General features: G+C 43.0%; 1 protein-coding gene across 1 annotated transcript in view; it reads left to right on the forward strand.

Annotated features, from left to right (window-relative positions):
- FAAP20 (FA core complex associated protein 20) overlaps positions 1–19,835 on the forward strand; it is a 77,691-nt gene extending 57,856 nt beyond the window's left edge. Inside the window, exons 4-5 of the mRNA XM_056542331.1 lie at positions 18,602–19,359; positions 19,499–19,835. Coding sequence (XP_056398306.1) covers positions 18,602–19,359; positions 19,499–19,571 — 831 coding nt within the window. The 3' untranslated portion in view covers positions 19,572–19,835. The remainder of the gene's footprint in view (positions 1–18,601; positions 19,360–19,498) is intronic.
- Positions 19,836–23,864: the final 4,029 nt, after the last annotated feature.

The following is a 23,864-nucleotide window of genomic DNA, read 5'->3' on the forward strand; positions in this document are numbered from 1 at the left end:
TATAGGGCGCTACCAGACAGCCAGTCAGTGCATGCACTTTAGTCCAGAAAAGACCATTGTATGTTGAAATTATTGTATGTTTAGGCCATTTTAAGCTGAGGGATCACTTTATATTGTTTTATTTTATTGCAGCCCGGGCGTTATGGAAATTTTTAAAGACCAAGCCCATTTTTACCTTAAAGGGGTACCCCGCCCCTAGATGTCTTATCCCCTTTCCAAAGGATAGGGGATAAGACGTCATATCGCCGGGGTCCCTCTGCCGGGGACACCCGGGATTGCCGCAGCAGCACCCCGCTATCATTACTGCACAGAGCAAGTTCATTCTGGGCGTAATGACGGACAATACAGGGGCCGGAGCATCGTTATGTCACGGCTCCGCCCCTCGTGATGTCACGGCCCGCCCCCCTCAATACAAGTCTATTGGAGGGGGCATGGCGGTCGTCACGTCCCCTGCCATAGACTTGCATTAAGAGGGCGGGCTGTGATTTCACAAGGGGAGGGGCCGCGACGTAACTATGCTCCGGCCCCTGTATTGCCTGTCATAACACGCAGAGCGAACTCTCTCTGTGCAGTAATGATAGCGGGGCGCTGCTGCGGCGATCCTGGGGGTCCCCAGCAGCGGTACCCGGGCGATCTGACGTCTTATCCCCTATCCTTTGGATAGGGGATAAGAGGTCTGGGGGCGGAGTATCCCTTTAAGGATCAGGCCAATTTTATTTTTGCATTTTCGTTGTTTTCCTCCTCTCCTTCTAAAATCCATAGCTCTTTTATATTTCCATCTACAGACCCATATAAGGGCTTTTTTTTGTGTGACCAATTGTAATGAAACCTCTCATTTTACCAAATTATGTATGCTGAACTATAAGAATTATTTTTTTTAGGGAGGAAATTTCAATGAAAACCACAATTTTGCACATTTTGGAGGGTTTCATTTTCACACTGTACACTTTTATGGTAAAAATGAAGTGTTTTTTATTCTGTGGGTCAATATGATTAAAATGATACCCATGGCTAGATACTTTTCTATTTTTGTACCGGTTAAAAAAAGTCTAAAACCTTTTGTATAAAATCTCCCTATTTTGACCACCTATAACTTTTTCATTTTTCTGTATTTGGGGGGATCCTTTTTTGCGCTGTCATCTGTACTTTTTATCGATACCACATTTGCATATATGAAACTTTTAGATCACTTTTTATAAATTTTTTATGGAATAAAATGTGACAAAAAAGCTGCATTTTTTTATTTTTTTTTATTTTTTACGTTTACGCTGTTCACCGTACAGGATCATTAACATTATATTTCGATAGTTCGGACATTTTCGCATGTGGTGATACCAAATATGTTTATAAAAAAAAAAGTTTTGGGGGGTAAAATGGGGAAAAAGGGACAATTTTTATTGGGGAGGGGATTTTTCACTTTTTGCTTACTTTTAATTTTTACCCTTTTCAACTTTTTTTTGTTTACACCTTTTATGTCCCCATAGGGGATTATCAATAGCAATCAGTTGATTGCAAATACTGTTCAGTGCTATGCATAGGGCATAGCATTGATCAATATTATTGGCTATCTTCTGCTCGATCTCGGACCAGAGCAGAAGACCTGAGGAGACTACTGGAGGCAGGTGAGGGGACCGCCGGCCGCCATTACAGATGAGCGGATCCCCACGGCAGCGCTGCAGGCGATCCGATCATCTATTTTAACATGCGCATTGCCGCAGATGCGCATTGCCACAGATGGTCGTTAAGGGGTTAAAGAGTGCTAGTAAAGTGAAAGCTGGGCTGTGATCGGTTGCTGGGGGCAAAATCTCACCAGTTTTTCTTACACATTCTTATAAATCTGGGCCTATGTGAAATATATTGGCTGGGATTTATCAATCTGTTATGGGCAAATCAGACACATTTTTGTCTCAGGCAATCAATTACAGCTCAGCTTTCATTTTACCATTGAGAAATGGAAAGCTGAGCGGTGATTGGTTGCTTTGGGCAAATCAGACACATTTTTGTCTCATGCAGATTGATACATCTGGGCCATTGTACATTATGTATGGGTTAAACCATGTCAAATATTAAACAGTTTAGTTTATGTATCATGTGACATACGGTACATATGAAGATCTTATAAGCGCTACTGCACCCAGTAAAGGGTAGTTCAAGTAGTGTGTCTTACAAAAACTTCAAGAAAAGGTGGGTCTCTCCTTCTTCTTGAAAAAAAAACCATTTTATATAATTATTTTTTTGTTATTGGTTTGTCCAGCTGCTAGAGGAAAATGAAATCCAGGATATAAAGTGTTACCTTTGTTAGACATAGCTTGTGATGAATTAAAGGCAGTACGTTACAGGTCATTTGGCAGCACAGGGATCAATAGGCATCAGATTAGATTGTAATGATGTATTAAATGCGTCTGTACAGAGATTTTTACTTTGCGGATGACGAGCATACTCAGAGCCGAGTTATTACTTGAACAGATTGTGAAGCTTTTCTATTGAAAAACCTGCATTACTTATACTGGCAGTGTCATTTTTTTCCGTTCTGGCTATAGTAGATTGCAAATAAAAAAATCTGTTTCCCAAAATACTGTAGTTAAATAACAGTTTATATGGTACTAAATGCTCTCCAGCTGTATTGGCACAAAGGGGAGTTTTGCAGAGTTGCCCTATGTCAGGAAATTCGCCCTTTTATTTCATTTTACTTCAGTGATTCGGATAATGTCTCTTAAGTATTTTTATGGTTGCTATAGCTACAGGACTTTTATTTAAAAAGCACTGCCTCAGTTCTGTTGGGTGGGATACAGAATACTTGTAGAGAATTGAAAGTTACCATCTGTTGAATAATGCTGTCAAATAGAACTTTTGCCATTCTACAGTAACTCAAAGTCTTCGTGTTCTTGGACTGCAGACAGGCCATAGCATTGATTTATTCAAGTGAAGGCATTTTTGTTTTGTAGTTTTCATAAGAGTTGAATTCTACACATTATGAATTTCAGACATTTTCCACTTGAAGTATATTTAATATTTGATTTTTTTTGCAAATTGTTTGTCTTACCAATTTTCTCTTTTGCTTGATCTAAATTATAGGCCAAGCTAGTAAACTGCCCAGGCACATGTCAGATGGCTACCAATGACAAAACTAAGCTTACCTTACATGTCAGGATTAAGTCACATGCTGGCGCCTCTTGGGGACAAATGCACTATAACTTGCATCCAATAAATGTATATCTCCCAAGTTTCTGTTTCAACGGAAACCTCAGAAGCATGTTGTATGAAAGGATCCTAATGTGCATACTGCTAATTTATATTCCGTAATGCTGTTTACATACACTTTCCTGTATTTACTTATTTAATTTTATTATTTTAGCTTAGGCTGCATCCACACTACATTTGCAGCCTTCGGATGCCGGATCAGACTGAAAATTTTTAAAACCGGGAGCTCCGGTATTCCAGTCGGACCAGCTCCGAATACCATTCACTTTAATGAGCCGACCGGAGTCATACTGTGACTCCAGTCGGCTAACTTTTGCCCCTTATCCGGTTTTGTGACCGGACCTAAAACCGTAGTATACCATAGTTTTAGGTCTGGTCACAAAACCAGAAATGGGGCAAAAATGAGCCGACTGGAGTCACTGCCTGACTCCGGTCGGCTCATTAAAGTGAATAAGAAACTGCGCATGTCTGGCTGGGATACGGGAGCGACCGGTTGTGAAATTTCCCAGCCCGATCCAGCATCCGCAGGCTGTGAATGCAGCCTTATGCAGCTTTATCGGCGGGAGGAAAGTCAATGTTTATTATTTCAAATGCAGCTGCCTGGGCATAATGAAAGAATAACATTTTGAACTTAGAAGGAAAACCCTTTTAAACTTAGGAGGAAAACATGATTTGTTTTAGGGATGTCCCTATACCATATTTTTAGGACCGAGTAAGAGTACCAATACTTTATTTATTTATTTATTTATTTATTTATTTTTTAAAGTACTCGCCAATACTAATTACTGATACAATGTCATTGTTTAAAAAAAATAAAAATAATATATATATATATATATATATATATTTTTTTTTATGGGAAAAGGGGTGTTTTTTAGTTTTTATTAGCAGAAGGGCTTTTTCTTAAATAAAATATATATATACATATTCTTATTTTATTTAACCTTTTTGAAAAGGGGTGATTAAAATTTTTATTATTTAACCCGTTAAGTACCACGGGCATATGGGTACGCCCTGACGCCCTGGTACTTAAGGACCAAAGGCGTACCTGTACGCCTGTGGAAATTTCAGTCCCCGCCGCGCACTGGGCGGGGACCGAACCAGGATGACTGCTGATATCTATCAGCAGGCATCCCGTGCATATGCCCCCCCCCCCCCCATGTCAGCGATCGCCGGTGAATTCACACCCAGATCGCATTTCAGAAAAACTCACTCTCCAAAATCCCATTGTCGCTCCTTCCCTTCTGAGCCCTCTACTGCACCCGCCGAACACTTTACATACACATATGAAGTATTCCCTTACTCGAGAAAAATTGGGTTACAAATTTTAGGGTCATTTCTCACCTTTTACCCCTTGTAAAAATTCAAAAACTGGGTCTACAAGAACATGCGAGTGTAAAAAATGAAGATTTTGAATTTTCTCCTTCACTTTGCTGCTATTCCTGTGAAACACCTAAAGGGTTAACACACTTACTGAATGTCATTTTGAATTCTTTGAGGGGTGCAGTTTCTATAGTGGGGTCATTTGTTTGTTATATCTAATATGAAGGCCTTTCAAATCCACTTAAAAATTGAACTGGTCCCTGAAAAATTCTTATTTTGAAAATTTTGTGAAAAATTGGAAAATTTCTGCTGAACTTTGAAGCCCTCTGTTGTCTTCCAAAAGTAAAAACATGTCAACTTTATGATGCAATCTCGGAATCAGAATGAAAAGTAAAAGCATCCCAGAGTTAATGTTTAAAGTGACAGTGGTCTGATGTGCAAAAAAAGCTCTGGTCCTACAGTGAAAATTGGCTTGGTCCTTAAGGGGTTAATATTACATATTTTTTCACTATTTTGTAGTCCACATTGGAGACTATTACATGCAATCTGCGGATTGCATACACTGATCAATGCTGTGCCATAGTATAGAATTGATCAGTGTTATCGGTGCTCCTTTACTACTGCCTGCCATGGCTGGCAGCAGTAAAAGAGCATTGATCGGATGGCATGATAAGGGACCTCCTACGTCCTCTCAGCTGATTTGGACACCGCAATTTGAGAGCGGTGATCCCGATCAGCATCCTTGAGCTAACCGGCAATTAATCTGAGGACTTTTATATGCCGGGATGAACTTTAATTGCAGAGCCTAAAGGGTTAATACCGGACATCACTGCGATCGGTGATGTTCGGCATTAGCCGCAAGTCCCAGCTATGACGCTCACTCAGCAGCTGCATAGTTCGGGTAGTGTTGTATTATTTCCCAGTTGTCAGTTGTCTACAGGGGAGCATTATATAAAGCTGACCGGTCCTGGAAAACTTTTTTTTTTAAATGAACTGGTGCCAGAAAGTTAAACAGATTTGTAAATGATTTCTATTAAAAAAAATCTTAATCCTTTTGGTACTTTTTAGCAGCTGTATGCTACAGGGGAAATTCTTTACTTTTTGAATTTCTTTTTTGTGTTGTCCACAGTGCTCTCTGCTGACACTCTTTTTTTATTATAAAAGTACAAAACTTATACAAAAACACAAAACAAGCTTAACCAGCTATAACATAAATAAGAAATACACTGGTACCAAAGAACAAAAACAAAACCCTGCCTAACCGGCCAGCCCAGCTTTACAAAAACCTAAAATATGCCAATCCACCTAACCGAACCACACTCACACACATAACAAAAATGAACAAAAAAATAGCGCTTGGCTTATCAAAATATGAAAATAAAATTTAGCACTACCTGGCTACAACTCAAAATCATCCATATTCGGGAAACACAAAAAAAAAAAAAATAAAAAAAAAAATAAAATAAAATTATAAATTAAAATTAAAATACAAAAGCACAACTTGGCTTAGCAAAATATAAACATAAACATAAAATTTAGCACTACCTGGCTACAAAAAAAAAAAATAAATAAAAAAAAAAAAATTTAATAAAATAAACAACGTAACAACATGAGAAAATCAAGTAAACCACGTAACATAATAACTGGTCCGACTGCCCTGACTACTGTAATGCTGTAATATAGAAACAAAATGAAAACATTATATAAACAATATACATACAAAATCACATGAACATAATAATATAGTATTTAACTAAAAATAAATATATATATACACTAAAGAAAACCTACAAAAACAATAGAAAACCCTACCAAAATCCCTACACTAAAACTGTACCCTCTCCCACACCACCCCTCCTGCACATGGGTCAGAGTCCATACCGTTCGTACACAAAGTCCTGTCCCTAACTGACCCATGTCAGGTCCCCAAAAGAAAAGCAAACACCACCACCCACAAATACACCCTCCCCACCTAGCACTCCTCCCAACCAACTTACACACAGACTTATACATACTAACATATACACACTAAACCAAAGCTACCTTTGGCCCAAGTTTGGTCGCCTGTAAGCCCTTCATACCATAAGAGATCTTTACGGCCCCGCTTAGTTTGCGGGGCGTAGATGTTAATGAGTCGGAGCTCTTGTCCCTTCATGAAGACATCTAAGATCAGGCACCTCCCCATTTCTAATTCAATAACCCGTCGGCATTCAACAGGAGCGGTAAAAAGGACCGCCACCCCACTATACGACTCAGCCGCAAGAGACCAGTGGGAGGGGCCGCGCCTCCACTCTCTCCTGGCTTTTACCAGGGAGGCTAGATCTGACAACCTGGTCTCCTGCAGATACAAAATGTCGGCTTCAACACGGCCGAGAAAATCAAAGGCTGCAAATCTAGCCGTATCCGACTTTATGCTGGCACAATTAATAGATGCCAGCGTCAATGGGGTGAGTGCCGCCATACAGGGTGATTGAATTAGATGGCCTCACCCTTTATTTCTTTTTCCCCTTCTTTTTAGCCCCCTCATCCCCCGAAGACGACGAAAGGGCAGGATCACTCTTACATCTTTTTTTAGACTCCGATTGGTCCATAAGGTCCCCGTGTCCGTCCGGCCCCGGTCTAGCCCTGCCCTCTGAGGAAGGTGCCTCGACAGGACAGGGCCCAGTTCCCCCCAGAGGCTCTTTCTCCCGAGGCACCCCGCCCTCACCTTCCCCCTCCAAGGAGGGGGAGGAGATGGTATCGAGGACGAGGTACCGGTTTGACAGGTCAATCAGAGGGGGGGCAGCCAGGCTTCCGCTTTGGACCTGGCCCGTAGTACCAGGAGCTTCAGAGGGCTCTGACCTCTTCTTTCTCCCTTTCCTTTTGCCCTTTTCTTTCTTTTTGGGCCTCACCCCACTTTCCTCATCCACACTTTCATAGTGGGAGGAATCGGAAGGGTCGGCCATATTGCTTTCCTCTCTGTGAAGTCTCCTGATCTCCTCATCCAGCACATTCTCCACCAGGGCTTCAGCAGTTACAGGGCCAGCTTCAGGAGCAGGGACTGAAGCTACCCCCGCCACCTGGGCACTCTCCAGCTCCCTACTCCTTCTACGATTTTCCTCCCGCCTTAGTTTGGCAGGGCCCTTTTTCCTCCTCACTAGCCCTGTTGCGCCCCCATCCCTGCCCGTACCCTCCCCAGCCGAGGCAACGTCACAGCTCTCCTCAGCTGGAGCGGCCGCCGCATGGGCGAAGGCGCTAGGACAACGGCTGAAAGGGTGTCCGAGGACACCACACAGGTGGCACCGGATCTGCCGACAGGATGCGGCCAGATGACCCACCCCACCACACAAAGCGCAGACCTGCACAGTACAGGCTGCGCTAAAGTGGGTGGGGCTGCCACACCTGTGACAGACCTTAGGCTGCCCCTGGTAGAAGACCTGGATCCTATCACGTCCAAGGAAGGCGGCTGACGGAATGTGGGCAACCGTACTCCCTGAACGCTTGAGTTTGACGGAAAACGTCCAGGCCCCGGACCAGATCCCGTGCTCATCCAAGTTTTTCTTGGGCATGTCCGTCACATCCCCATACCGTCCGAGCCAGGTCATGATATCATAACAAGAAAGTGACTCGTTACGGGTCAAAACGGTCACCTTCTTGACAGCATTCTGACGGGAAATCGCCTTTACGGTGAACTCCCGCCAGCCGGGCTCGTTTTTTGCCACTTCGTAGTTCGACCAGAAGAGTTCAAGACCCTCCGGCCGAACGAAACTGACATCAAACTCAGACGAACCATAGGGGTGAATCAGAGCAAAGATGTCATTCGCCCTGAATTCCATCTGCAGGAGGAGCTCAACCACTTTTGCGCGAGGTGGGCACGCATCCTCGCCCCTCCAAATCAGACGAACCACATTCCTACGGTTATTGTCCTGCCCGGATGTCGGGAGGGACCAGACCACCTCCCCATTCCTCTCTCGGAAAGCCCCCAAACCATGCCTCTCTATCCAGAAAGACAGGTCGACCTCACCCCTTCCCTCTACCTGGATCGACCTGTCACCCCTGCGTAGAGCCTCCAGGAGGCGCTGTTGCAAATGGCCCCCAGGGCCGGACGGAGACGAGGACCCCCCTGAACCCCGGGCAGTGACATTAGCATAGCTCCTAGGAGCAGTCACTACCGGGGGGGCAGCCGGACCAGACCCAGAACCAGAACCATCAGCATAACCACTCACACCACTACTCCCATCTTTATTTCCATCCATACCAGACCTCCCATTCATACCACAACTACTCCCACCATCCTTCACTCCACTGACACTCCTCTTATCCACAAGACTTCCACACTCATTCTCACATCCTGCACTCTTATGCTGACTAACAGATTCTGGGCTGGCTGGGACTTGTAGTGTTGCAGGTTTTATCACACTTTTCTTTTCTGGCTTAGCTGCCGGGGTCGATGCTGATAGTTCCTTCTCCTTGGCTGAAGTCACTTCCGGAGTCCGGGGCTGCATCTCCGGGCACACCCCAGCTCCTCCCACAGTGCCAGCACCTGCTTTGCCCGACTGCTCGGGCTCTGTGGATGATGCCGGCGCACGGACACTCCCCCCCCTCACGGAGGAGTGCCCCGCAGCGCCCACAGAATACACAGTACTTGGAGGACCGCCCCCCGAGCACACAGACCTACCATTCTCCTCCACCGGCACCCGGACACTCCCCCCCCTCACAGGGAAGTGCCCCGCAGTGCCGGTAATGCCCACAGCACTCGGGGAACCGCCCCCCGAGCACACGGCAGCATAGCTTACCCCGCCACTGCCCACCATGAGCCCATCCTGCCCCTCCCTACTGGCAAGATGGGTGGGCTTCATATCTATTGCGTCCGCAGCCTTTTCTGACGCCATGCTGTATCCCCTATGCTGGCTCCGTTCCACCACAGAAACAGAGTCTGGCAGTCTGGGGGACCCAGCAGCCTGAACCAGCTTTGCAGCTGGCCCAGACTGCTGGAAAGGAACAAACACGTACTGCACTGTTTCCTGGGTCTTTTGTTTCTTTGCCTTACGTTTCACCACCACATCCTCACACTGGTCGTCCCCAAAGGTAAAGTTCTGGAGGTGGGCTGGGGACTCCTGCATAACAATCGCCCTTAATAAACCCCCAGCCGCACTCTCCACATCATCCTCCTCACTATCACTTGATGGTAGTGCCACCTGTGCTGGCTCGATGTAGCTGTCTTGGGTGTCACAGGGAGTAGCTACAGGAACAGCATCCATCTCCACCACTTGTGAATTTTCTTCCACCTTCTTTACACCTTCACCACCATCCTCACTTTCTTCACCGCCACTACTCTCCCCATCATCCACCTCCTCCTTACCTGGGGATTTCATGGCGGCAAACCGGTCTCCATTCACCAGCTTCTCCTTTAAGAGACCGCTCCCCTCAAGTATCTCTGCTCTCCTCTCGTCCAGCTTTGCAATCTCACTCTTCAGAGCCGTAATCCTCTTTTTCAGCTCTGGCCTATTCTTTTTGGATGCTGTGTTCGTCAGGTTCTGAGCAACACGAAGATCCTCTCTGGCCATCCTCATCTCCTTGCCACACTGGTCATATTCCGCAAACCGTGCGGCCATGCGGGAGCAGTATATTGCGCTCGATTCCTTGGGCCCTCTCTCAGCCCACATTTCCAAGCTTTTCCTCCGTGCCTTCCTTCCACCAGATTTCTGGCTTGCACCCGTTGCCGGGGGAGCAGAGCCTGCATTACTGCAGACTCTGCCAGATCTTCTCCCCCGGGCCGGAATGGCTGTTGCTGTTTGCTCTCCACCCCCCGCCAGCCTTGAAGAACGGGAGGTGGAGGCCCTGGGCTCCATGCAGGGAGGCTCTCCCCAGGAGCCTGACACACTCCTGGGAAGGCAGATGGATCACCTGCTCTGGTCTGATCTGCTGGAAGTTTGTGGAGCTCAATAAGGGACACACCCGCACGCTGCTCACACTGAACTGTTGTGTTCACAGGAAGTGCTCTCTGCTGACACATCTGTCCGTGTCAGGAACTGTCCAGAGCAGCATAGGTTTGCTATGGGGATTTTCTCCTGCTCTGGACAGTTCCTGATACGGACAGAGATGTCAGCAGAGAGCACTGAACAACACAAAAAAGAAATGAAAAAAATAAAGATTTTCCTCTGTAGCAAACAGCTGCTAAAAAGTACTGAAAGGATAAAAAAATTTTAATAGAAGTAATTTACAAATCTGTATAACTTTCTGGCACCAGTTCATTTAAAAAAACAGTTTTTGCACTTTCCTTTTTTCCTCCTTTTAAGAAATTGTACTTGTACTTTGTTTGGTAAAATGACGTCATTACAAAGTACAATTTACGGCAAAACCAAAAAAAAAATAAAATTGTGGGACAAAATAAATAAATAAAATGTTTGTAAATTTTGGGGGCTTCTGTTTCTACACAGTGCATTTTTCAATAAAAATGACACCATATCTTTATTCTGTAGGTCCATACGATTAAAATGATACCCTACTTACCGTATTTTTCGCAGTATAAGACGCACTTTTTCTTCCCCAAAACTGGGGGGAAAAAGTCGGTGCGTCTTATACCGCGAATAAACCCCTATCGGGTCGGTCCCTGCGGCCATCAACGGCCCAGGACCCGCGGCTAATACAGGACATCACCGATCGCGGTGATGCCCTGTATTAACCCTTCACACGCGGTGATCAAAGCTGACCGCCTCGTCTGAAGGGAAAGTGACACTAACCCTGCTGTTCAGTCGGGCTGTTCGGGACCGCCACGATTTCACTGCGGCGGCCCTGAACAGCCCGACTGAATAGCCGGATTAGTGCTTAAAGGACCCCGGGAGGGACCTTACCTGCCTCCTCCGGCGCTCTCCTTCCTCGTCATCACGTCGTCGCGTACGTGCGTCGGCGTGCGTAACGACGTGATGGCGGCGACGGAGAGCAAGGATACCCGGCCGGCAGCAGAGACGTTCCGGAGCGACAGCGATGGAGCGACATCCAGGGCAACGGTGACGGGTCCGGAGCGGCGGGGACACGTGAGTATTACCTCCTATGCAGTGGTCTTCAATCTGCAAACCTCCAGATGTTGCAAAACTACAACTCCCAGCATTGGGAGCGTCTTATACGCCGGTGCGTCCTATAGGACGAAAAATACGGTATGTAGGTTTAATTTTGTTTTACTTCTGGAAAAAATCATAACTACATGCACGAAAATTTATATGTTTAACCCCTTCCCGACCCATGACATGTACATCAAGGGTCGGCTCCCATTCTATAACGCAGGGCCACAGTGTGGCCCGCGTCATAGCGGGTCGGGCCCAGCAACTAGCAACGACTGGGACCCGTGGCTAATAGCATGCAGCACTGATCGCGGTACCGCTAGCTATTAACCCTTTAGACGCGGCGTTTAAAGTTGAACGCCTCATCTAAAGTGAAAGTTAATAAATGCCGGTTAACTCAGGGGGCTGTTCAGGATCGTCGCGGTGAAATCGAGGCATCCCGAACAGCTGTAGGATACGCGGAGGGTCCCCTTACCTGCCTCCTGGTGTCCGATCGCCGAATGACTGCTCAGTGCTTGAGATCTAGGCATGAAATAACCCCTTCCCTATTAAAAGCAAGAATCCCCCCTTTTTGCATTTAAAAAAAAAAAAAATAATTATAAATAAAAATAAACATATGTGGTATCGCTGCATGCGGAAATGTCTGAATTAAAAAAATATATAATTAATTTAACCGCATGGTTAATGGCGTACGCGCAAAAAAATTCAAAAGTCCACAATAGTGTATTTTTGGTCACTTTTTATTTCATGAAAAAATGTATAAAAAGCGATCGAAAAGTCCGATCAATACAAAAATGGTACCACTAAAAACTTCAGATCACGTTGCAAAAAATGAGCCCTCATACCGCCTTGTACGCGGAAAAATAAAAAAAGTTATAGGGGGTCAGAAAATGACAATTTTAAACGTATAAATTTTCCTGCATGTAGTTGATTTTTTCCAGAAGTATGACAAAATCAAACCTATATAAGTAGGGTATCATTTTAATCGTATGGACCTACAGAATAAAGATAAGGTGTAATTTTTACTGAAAATTATGCTGCGTAGAAACGGAAGTTACAAAATTGTGTTTTTCTTCAATTTTGTCGCACAATAATTTTTTTTCCGTTTCGCTGTAGATTTTTGGGTAAATTGATGTAATTCCAATGTAAAATTGGTGGCGCAAAAAATAAGCCATCATATGGATTTTTAGGTGCAAAATTGAGAGTTATGGTTTTTTAACCCCTTAACAACGCAGGACGTAAATGTATGTCCTGGTTAGCTGTTACTTAACGCACCAGGACGTACATTTATGACCTATACATAACCGTGAGCCTCGGAGCGATGCTCGGGTCAAGCACAGCAGGTCCCGGCTGCTGATAGTAGCCAGGGACCCGCCATTAACCCCTCAGATGCCGTGATCACTACAGATCACGGCATCTGCAGCATTGCGGTCACTAAAATGGATGATCGGATCGCCCGCAGCGCTGCCGCGGCGATCCGATCGGACGGGCAGATGGAGGGCCCCTCACCTACCTCCGCTGTCTTCCACGGTTCTTCTGCTCTGGTCTGAGATTGAGCAGACCAGAGCAGAAGATGACCGATATGTCCTATGCATAGCACTGAACAGTATTAGCAATCAAATGATTGCTATAAATAGTCCCCTATGGGGACTATTAAAGTGTATAAAAAAAAGTAAAAAAAATATCCCATTTTCTTTATTTCACCCCTAAAAAGTGTCAAAAATATATACATATTTGGTATTGCTGCATATGTAAATATCCAAACCATTAAAATATAATGTTAATGATACCGTACGGTGAAAGGCGTTAACGTTAAAAAAAAAAAAAGTCAAAAATTGCTGATTTTTTATAAAAAATTTTCCCCCAAAAAAGTTTATAAAAAATGTTTTGAAAGTTTTATATAAGCAAATATGGTGTAAATAAAAAGTAAAGATCACGGCGCAAAAAAATGAGCCCTCATACCGCCACTTATACGGGAAAAATGAATAAGTTATAAGTCTTCAAAATAGGCGGATTTTAAACGTACCAATTTGGTCTAAAAGTTTGCAATTTTTTTTTTTTAAGCGCAATAGAAAAGTATGTTATTATGGGTATCATTTTAATCGTATTGACCCAAAAAATAAAGAACACGTCATTTTTACCATGAATTTTATGGTGTGAAAACGAAACCTTCCAAAATTGCAGTTTTTAAATTTTTTTTTATTTCCCCACCCAAATAGTATATATATATATTTTTTTTGTTGTGCCATACATTTTATGGTAAAGTGAGTGATGGCATTACAACAGACAACTGGTCACGCAAAAAAAAAACCTCATACTAGTCTGTGAATGAAAATATAAAATAGTTATGATTATGAGTAATAGTTATGAGGAGGAAAAAACGAAAACGTCAAAATAAAATTGTCTGAGTCCTTAAAGGGTTAACGGTAAGGAGGAAAAAACGAAAGTGCAAAAACAGAAAAACCCCGGGTCATGAAGGGGTTAAAAATGTCCTTTTCTGACCCCTATAAGTTTATTTTTCTGCATACAAGGATTTGTGAGGGCTCGTTTTTTGCGCTGTGATTTGAAGTTTTCATCAATACCATTTTTGATTTGATCAGACTATCGATTTTTATTAAAAGAAAATTATGGTATAAAAAATGACCAAAAATAAGCTATTTTGGACTTTGGAATTTTTTTTACGTATACACCATTGACTGTGTGGTTTAATTAACAATATATTTTTATAGTTCGGACATTTACACGCGCGGCGATACCACATATGTTTATTTTCATTTACATAGTTTTTTTTTTTATTGTATTTTTATGGGAAAAGGGGGTTGATTCAAACTTTTATTAGGGAAAGTTTTTTTTTTTTACTTATTTTATTTTTTACACTGTTATAGCCCCCATAGGGACAATAACATGCAATAAATTGATTGCATACACTGATCAATGCTATGCCATAGCATTGCATTGATCACTGTTTTCGGCACTTGTTTGCCCCAGCCTGGATCTCAGGCTTGGAGCAATCAATCGCCAATCGGACACGGAGGAGGAAGGTAGGGACCCTCCTTGTGTGTACTCAGCTGATCGGGACACCACTGTTTCACCGCAGTGGTCCTGATCAGCCCGACTGAGCTGCCGTAATGTATTATTTTTATATTTTAGGCGATTTCTGGTATTAGCCACGGGTCCAGGCTGTTATTAGGTGCTGGGACCGACCCGATATGACACGGGGTCAGCCTGTGGTAGGGAAAATATCTATACTTACCTGGCGCTAATCCCCTGCAGTTCCCGTTTTGCTCTGTATGGTGCCCCGAGGAATATCAGTTCATGTTTCTGGTGGTGGAAGGTGTGAAGTAGGGATCGACCGATTGTCGGTATGGGCGATATTATCGTCCGGTAATCACGATTTTGGGCATTATCGGTATCGGCAATTACCTTGCCGATAATGCCCCCCGCACCGCGACCGCCCCCCCCGACCCACCGCACCCCCACCGTAGTGCTGGGCGATATACCGGTATGAACCGGATACCGGTCTTTTTTTCTCCCACGGTATGGATTTTTTTTTTGCCCATACCGCTATACCGGTCGGGCCCCTCCCCCACCCTCCGAGTCAATAAAAAAAATTAAACTTACCCGTAATGGGGGTGGTCCGGGCCATCCATCCTTACTGTAGTGTCCGGCGGCATTCCGGGTGGAGGGTGAACCGGTCCGGGCTGTCCTTCTCCGGGGGTCATCTTCTCCACTCCGGGCAGGCTCCGGCCTAGTACGCTGCATAGACGCCGCTACGTCGTGACGTCAGGTGCGTCGCTGCGCACGGGCGTCACTGCGCAGCGGCGTCTATGCTGCGTTACTAGGCCGGAGCCTGCCCGGAGTGGAGAAGAGGACCCCCGGAGAAGAAGGACAGCCCGGACCGGTTCACCCTCCACCCGGAATGCCGCCGGACACTACAGTAAGGATGGATGGCCCGGACCACCCCCACTACACTTGAATAGTCCCCCCTATGGGGACTATTCAAGTGTAAAAAAAATGTAAAAGTAAAAAAAAAATGAAAAATCCCTCCCCCAATAAAAAAGTAAAACGTCCGTTTTTTCCTATTTTACCCCCAAAAAGCGTAAAAAATAAATGTAATAGACATATTTGGTATCGCCGCATGCGTAAATGTCCAAACTATTTAAAATAAAATGTTAATGTTCCCGTACGGTGAACGAAAAAAATAAAAATAAAAGTCCAAAATTGCTACTTTTTTAATACATTTTATAAAAAAAAATTATAAAAAAATTATTACGTTTTTTATATGCATATGTGGTATAAAAAAAAGTACAGACCATGGCGCAAAAAATGAGCCCTCAAACCGCCGTTTATACGGAAAAATAAAAAAGTTAGAGGTCATCAAAATAAAGGGATTATAAACGTACTAATTTGGTTAAAAAGTTTGTGATTTTTTTTTAAGCACAACAATAATAGAAAAGTATCTAATAATGGGTATCATTTTATTCGTATTGACCCTCAGAATAAAGAACACATGTCATTTTTACCATAAATTGTACAGCGTGAAAACGAAACCTTCCAAAATTTGCAAAATTGCGTTTTTCTTTTTAATTTCCCCACAAAAATAGTGTTTTTTGGTTGCGCCATACATTTTATGATATAATGAGTTATGTCATTACAAAGGACAACTGGTCGCGCAAAAAACAAGCCCTCATACTAGTCTGTGGATGAAAATATAAAAGAGTTATGATTTTTAGAAGGCGAGGAGGAAAAAATGAAAACGTAAAAATTTTATTGGCTGAGTCCTTAAGGGGTTAAACAGATTTATAAATTAATTCTTTACTATTTGGAACACAGAGCTCTCTGCAGACATCACGACCACTGTGCTCTCTGCTGACATCTCTGTCCATTTTAGAAACTGTCCAAAGCAGCATATGTTTGCCATGGGGATTTTCTCCTACTCTGGACAGTTCTTAAAATGGACAGAGATGTCAGCAGAGAGCACTGTGCTTGTGATGTCAGCAGAGAGTTCAGTGTTCCAAAAAGAAAATAATTTTCTCTGTAGTATTCAGTAGCTAATAAGTACTGGAAGGATTAAAATGTTTAATAGAAGTACTTTACGAATCTGTTTAACTTTCGGGCACCAGTTGATTTAAAAAAAAAAAATAATAATAATAATAATAAATAGGTTTTCACCAGAGTACCCCCTTAAAGTAGCTGTGTGTGTTCCTGACTGGTGGGGTTGTTGTTGGCTCCAAAGAAAGCAGAGGGATTGCTGGTGTATTATTGCTGCATTACTAAGTAAGAAGCTCCATTTCTAGAAGAGGGAACCCAGCTAGAGCTGCGGACAGTCTTGTCTATCCTATGAAAGACCGCATATGCAGAATAGAAATGTCTACCAGCCATTACACCTGTACTTCACCAGTGGGATTTTTAATCCCTAACTGCTCTGTGTTCACAAAAGAAATAAAAATAAAGTATAGTAAGTGTAAAAATGAGGGTCGAGAGTTAATTTCATGTTAAAATTTGCTTAGTTAAAGGGGTACTCCGCCCCTAGACATCTTATCCTCTATCCAAAGGATAGGGGATAAGATGTCAGATCGCCGCGGTCCCGCGCTATCATTACAGCACAGAGCGAGTTCGCTCTGTACGGAATGACGGGCGATACAGGGGACGGAGCAGCGTGACGTCATGGCTCCGCCCCTCGTGACATCACGGCCCGTCCCCTTAATGCAAGTCTATGGCAGGGGGCGTGATGACCGCCACGCCCCCTCCCATAGACTTGTATTGAAAGGGGTGGAGCCGTGATGTCACGAGGGGCGGAGCCCCTGTATTGACCGTCCTTACGTGCAGAGCGAACTCGCTCTGTGCTGTAATGATAGCGCAGTGCCGCAGCTGGGATCCCGGGGCTCCCCAGCAGCGGGACTGCGGCGATCTGACATCTTATCCCCCATCCTTTGGATAGGGGATAAGATGTCTAGGGGCGGAGTACTCTGGTGAAAACCTTTTTTCTTTTAAATCAACTGGTGGCAGAAAGTTAAACATATTTGTAAATTACTTCTATTAAAAAATCTGAATCCTTCCTGTACTTATTAGCTGCTGAATACTCCAGAGGAAATTCTTTTCTTTTTGGAATGCTCTGTGATGACATCACAAGCTCAGTTCTCTCTGCTGACGTTATTATAATAATAATAACGCTTTATTTATTGTTGTCCTTAGTGGGATTTGAACCCAAGTCCCCAGCACTGCAAGGCAGCAGTGCTAACCACTGAGCCACCATGCTGCCCTTAGCATACATCTGCTATGCATGGTTGCTAAAATGGACAGAGATGTCAGCAGAGAGCACTGTTCTCTTGATGTCATCAGTGTTCCAAAAAGAAAGGGATTTCCTCTGTAGCATTCAGCAGCTAATAAGTACTGGAAGGATTAAGATCTTTATTCCTGTGCCATGGAATAAAGATTTCTGCATATACGGTCAGTGCTCCGCATCTTTCTTTCTCTACTGTATAGTCTTACCGCACCTGCACAGCAGCGTAGAGCAAAGTACCATAGCAGTCACCCACAGAAAGGATTGCTGTTTATATGGGATACGTGAATCTGCCAGCTATATCTATGTTGCTTATATAGAAAGGTGTGCAGCAATTCTCCTTTTGGATATAATTTACAAATATGTTTAACTTTCTGCCACCAGTTGATTTAAAAGAAAAAAGGTTTTCACCGGAGTACCCCTTTAAACAAGTCAAATTGTGCTGGTTACTGCACATAAGCAGCCTTTTTCAGTCATTGGCATAAACATGACTGATCTTCCAATCTCATACTACAATTAATGTTATAAAGAAATGTTTTTTGTTATTAAAAAAAAAAAATGTAATTATTCTCGATTATAATTGCATTTCAAGTCAGGCAAAATTGTAGCATATAAATCCAGCCCAGTTATCTCTTGTGTCAGTGTATGGTGTAGTTTATGTCTTTATTTACTTATGGGATACAAAACCATAAATGATGCAAATTAAATGTTATCAATCTCATTATTTCTGTAACATTTTGAAAATTACATTTAGATGAACAAGAAGGAAACGGAGACAATCAACACTGATGTGTTTAAAGTTGGAGACATGAACTTTCAATGGATTCCATTGCCTAGTGCCCTTAATATTGATCAGGCACCACAACCTTGTGTTCCAGAGACTAAAAACAGTCAACAGAATAATGAACACATTAGGAAATCCTTAGCTGATACACTTGCAGAAAATGTTCAGCAAAAGCAATCTAAAGTGTTGCTGACCAAACAAGTTGGAATTTCACTCTGTAGCAAGGATTCCAAAAGGACTAATGAGGAACTACCCACACCACAAAATGATTCAACAAAAAGTACCATGTTGCCTCCAGTGTCACAAAAAAGTACTACAGTATCTGTTACTAAATCCCAGACAGTACTTAAAAGTTTTTCAAAGAATGGCAGTGTGTCACAAATACGTAAAGGTTCGTCAAAGAGCGCTAAAGATCCGCAGATGTCACAAAAAGGGTCCACAAAGCATGCCAAAGAACAGCAAATCTCTCAGAAATCAAATATTAATCTATGGGCTACAGTAACCTCATTGAAAAGTACGAAGATAATACAGGATCATAAAGGAATAAAGGAGCCTAAAACAGAAGAAAAACCTCACCCTAATGATGTAATTATGGTAGATGCTGCAAAAGAGGAGACCTCACAGGGCAGTAGCAGGGGGCATACTATAGAAGAAATTGCAGGAAAACCAGCAGATGCCACAAGTTCATTGGACACCTGTCCTATATGTCTGATGCAGTTTCCAAAACAGTAAGCACATTCTGCAGCAATATATCTTTATTTTCTTTGAGAATCCAGTATAATACTAACACATTTTAATATATAGATATAAATACAGACTTTTTTTTCCTTTATAAATAATGGCAATTTTTCTTTTTCCTTTTAACAGGTTTTCACAGCTTGATATGGACAGCCATCTGGCTCAGTGCTTGTCAGAAACAACTGTTGATGTAGTATGGTGATTTAACAATGTGGACTAAACAAATGCTTCGGTACAATGTCATTGACAGACATGCTCAAGGATTCTTTGTACAAACACGTGCTGATATATATAGTGAATATTTGTAACAAAGCAAGGTAAAGTCAGGTTGATCTTAACAGGCTAAGTGCACTAGTTAGTCTGGTTAAAGGGGTTATCCAGGAATAGAAAAACACAGCTAATTTCTTCCAAAAACAGCTACACGTCTGTCTCCAGGTTGGGTGTGATTTTACAGCTTGACTCCATTCACTTCAATGGAACTGAGCTGCAGAACCACACCCAACCTAGAGACCGATGGGGAGCTTTTTTTTTTTTTTTTAAAGAAAGTAGCTGTGTTTTTTTATTTTTTTATTTATTTGTTATTCCTGGATAACCCCTTTAACTCCTATACATTTGTATGAAGTAGCCAAACGCATGTCTTACCACCTCTCCATACAACTCCTTCCTAGAGATGTAGAGGTCCATGTGGCTGGACCCATTGAGGTTATGTTAATGGATAGGATACCACTTGTCAACGCTTACTTTTCTGTGTATTATGCAACACAAAACACTAGTATATTACAAGACAACTTGAACAATACATGTAGTTTGTCATTTCTTTACCATAGTAAATTGCGGTTTTGCTTACAAGAAACAATATTCTATGGGAAAGAGGGTGGCGGGGCATTATCAGATTATTGGCACGGTAATTGCCGATACAACGTCCAAAATCGTGAATATCGGCCGATAATATCGGCCAAACCGATAATCGGCCGATCCCTAGTACCTGTAGGTCCGTGGAAATTTCGGTCTTCGCCGAGCGGGGACTGGAGCAGGATGCCTGCTGTAATAATTTAGCAGGCATCCCGTCATGTAGGCGATCGCAGGTAGGGACAGTTGAGATCCCCCGCTCTGCTCACCCCTGGAAGCCGGGACAGAGCAGGAGAAGATGGCGGCGGGGACCAGCGAGTGGAGCAGAAAGGATCGGCAGACAAGTTGAGGCAGCCACAGCATCAGAGGCATCATTGAAGATCGCTGTAAAGGGATCTTCACTGCTGCTTCTAGGATTTTCAAACAGTGGTCTCTAAACTGCCTAAGTAGTAAACCATAGGCCGCTAATACAAATTTTCACGGAACATGAAGGCCAAAAATAGTAACAAAAAATATTGATCTTTATTAAACATTATTTAAAAAATTTACACACAATAACATAACATAGATGTAGGTAAAATCAGGTTACACATACAGAAAGAAGAAGTAAGTATATCACATGAATGGTATAGGCGCTAAGGAGGACAGGGAACCTACATGATAATAGATACCAATGTGTACAAAATCACTAGTAAGTGATGCGCACAGTATAGACCAAGCACAAACAAGTATGCAATACATATAAGTATGAGGCATATTGATTCAGGCTGAAAGAAATGAAGCAAGTTATAATGACAACAGATGGCCAAACCATGTACCCCTACACAGGATACCTCACCCCGAACCTGTTTTTGCTAATGGCTTTTTCAAGGGGCATGTCTCAGAAGGGGAAACCAGCAGTTTAAATATATAGAGCCAACACTTTCCTGTTACGTGGGCCTGTATAGATAATGGGCCATGATGCGCCACTAATGCTCGCTGAAGCGATGTCCGGCATTCCCCAGTGACGTGCGCATAGTCACATGATGCTCACATTACTGTTAAAGATATCACGACAAGCTGGACTTCTGGCTGCAGCGCTGAGAGTTTGCGCTGCCGCCGTGGATGTGCGCATAGTAGCAAAGTGCGCATGACGTAAGTGCGCTGTATGAGAAGCATCACGTGATGCGCCCACGCTCGGCGTGCCTGTTACCAGGCAAACCCGATGCTAGAATCGTAAGAAGTACATAATAGGGAAACATAGGTAAGTAAGTGACACCAAGGTGATAAAAATGAGTGCACAAAACGTGAAAGTGCTGGAAATAAACACTTACCCACCACCAACAAAATAACTGGAGCTGAAGCCTGTGACTGATGAACAGAAACATTATACAGTGGTCCCTCAACATACAATGGTAATCCATTCCAAATGAACCATCGTTTGTTGAAACCATCGTATGTTGAGAGATCCGTGCAATGGAAAGAATAGGAAGTTATACTCACCTGTCCCCGCCGCTCCGGACCGTCATCGCTGCCCTGGATGTCACCCTCCATCGCTGTCACCGCTTCCCCGACGCTCCAGACATCTCTGCTTCCCCGGGATCCTCGCTCTCCGTCGCCGCTTTCATGTCACTACGCACGCCGCTCCTATTGGATGACGGGACAGCTTGCGCGGCGACGTGACGACGACGGAGAGCACCGGCGATGCAGGGGATCCCGAAGAGGACGCTCCGGAGCCCCGAGGACAGGTGAGTGATAGTCACCGCAGCACCCGGGGCACCGTAAACGGCTATCCGGCGGCAGCTGAAGCAGTCTGCGCTGCCGGATAGCCGTTTATGCGATGGTCCCGATATACAAAAGCATCGTATGTTGATGCTGCCTTTAACATGCGATCGCCTCTGAGAGTCCATCGCATGTTGAAATTATGGTATGTTGGGGACATCTTAGGTCAGGGGGTCACTGTAAATACCTATGGAAAAATTCATAGTAGAAATATAAAGTGAAATATACTGAAAGTGACTGTGTGATGATGAGATTAACTGTGTGGTGCTCAAAATGGAGCATAATGGATGTATGATAGTGTGGACACACTACCATAAAGTGGTCCTAGATATTGGTTGTGAAATGTGTATAACAACATGTGATGCATATATGTGATATTAAACCCGGACTGTCAAGTCCGTAGTGAATAATGGTACAAAGACCATGGTATAGAAAGAACCTAAAGTGCATGTGCAAAAAAAAAAAGGGAGAATCAACCTACATTATATGTGTAAATGACCTAAATAAAGTGCATAAGTAACTTTTACAGTCCTATTAGTCAAGTTGCACTCAATAGGACAATATATATAAAAGGTGTGTAAAAAATGAAATAAATATTTTAAAAAATGTTACAAAAAATTAATCATACGTAAGATATAATAAAACATGCCTATACATTGAATTAGGTGATATCATATGTTGGGGTACATGGCCGAACCACAGGAATATACAAAAAACAATACAACTGTACATTAAATGACGAATAGAAAGGCTGGACTCCAAGGTATATGTGATAGCAGTGTGGCGACAAGGGTTGCATAGGACTCGAATAGACAGGATGCTGGAGGTGGATAGAAAAGAAGAGATTAGGAATATAACACTTATTAAAAAGCATATTAATTAAAAGCATATTAAAAACCCAATACCCATAGACAATTCAATTTATATACATGTTTTATTATATCTTACGTATAATTAATTTTTTGTAACATTTTTGTAATATTTATTTCATTTTTTACACATCTTTTACATATTTTTTTTTAAATATTGTTCTATTGAGTGCAACTTGACTAATAGCACTTTACAGGTTACTTATGCACTTTATTTAGGTCATTTACACATATTATGTAGGTTGATTCTCCCCCTTTTTTTTTGCACAGGTTCTTTCTATCCCATGGTCTTTGTACCATTATTCACTACGGACTTGACAGTCCGGGTTTAATATCACATATATGCATCACATGTTGTTATACGCATTTCACAGCCAATATCTAGGTCCACTTTATGGTACTATCCACACTATCATACATCCATTATGCTCCGTTTTGAGCACCACACAGTTAATCTCATCATCACACAGTCACTTTCAGTATATTTCACTTTATATTTCTACTATGAATTTTTCCTTAGGTATTTATAATGTTTCTGTTCATCATTCACAGGCTTCAGCTCCAGTTATTTTGTTGGCGGCGGGGAAGTGATTATTTCCAGCACCTTCACGTTTTGTGCACTCATTTTTTTATCACCTGGCAGAAGTCCAGCTTGTCGTGATATATTTAACAGTGACATGCGCATCATGTGACTATGCGCACATCACTGGGGAATGCCGGACACCGCTTCAGCGCGCATTAGTGGCGCATCATGGCCCATTATCTACACAGGACCACATAACAGGCAAGTGTTGCTTCCTATTGGTTGGCTCTGTATATTTAAACTGCTGGTTCCCCTTCTGAGACACGCCCCTTGAAAAAGCCATTCAGGGTTAGGTGAGGTATCCTGTGTAGGGGTATATGGTTTTGCCATCTGTTGTCATTATAACTTGCTTTATTTCTTTCAGCCTGAATCCATTTGCCTTATACTTATATGTATTGCATACTTTTTTGCGCTTGGTCTATACTGTGTGCAT

This window comes from Hyla sarda, chromosome 10 (genome assembly GCF_029499605.1).
Source record: "Hyla sarda isolate aHylSar1 chromosome 10, aHylSar1.hap1, whole genome shotgun sequence".
NCBI classification, from domain to species: domain Eukaryota; kingdom Metazoa; phylum Chordata; class Amphibia; order Anura; family Hylidae; genus Hyla; species Hyla sarda.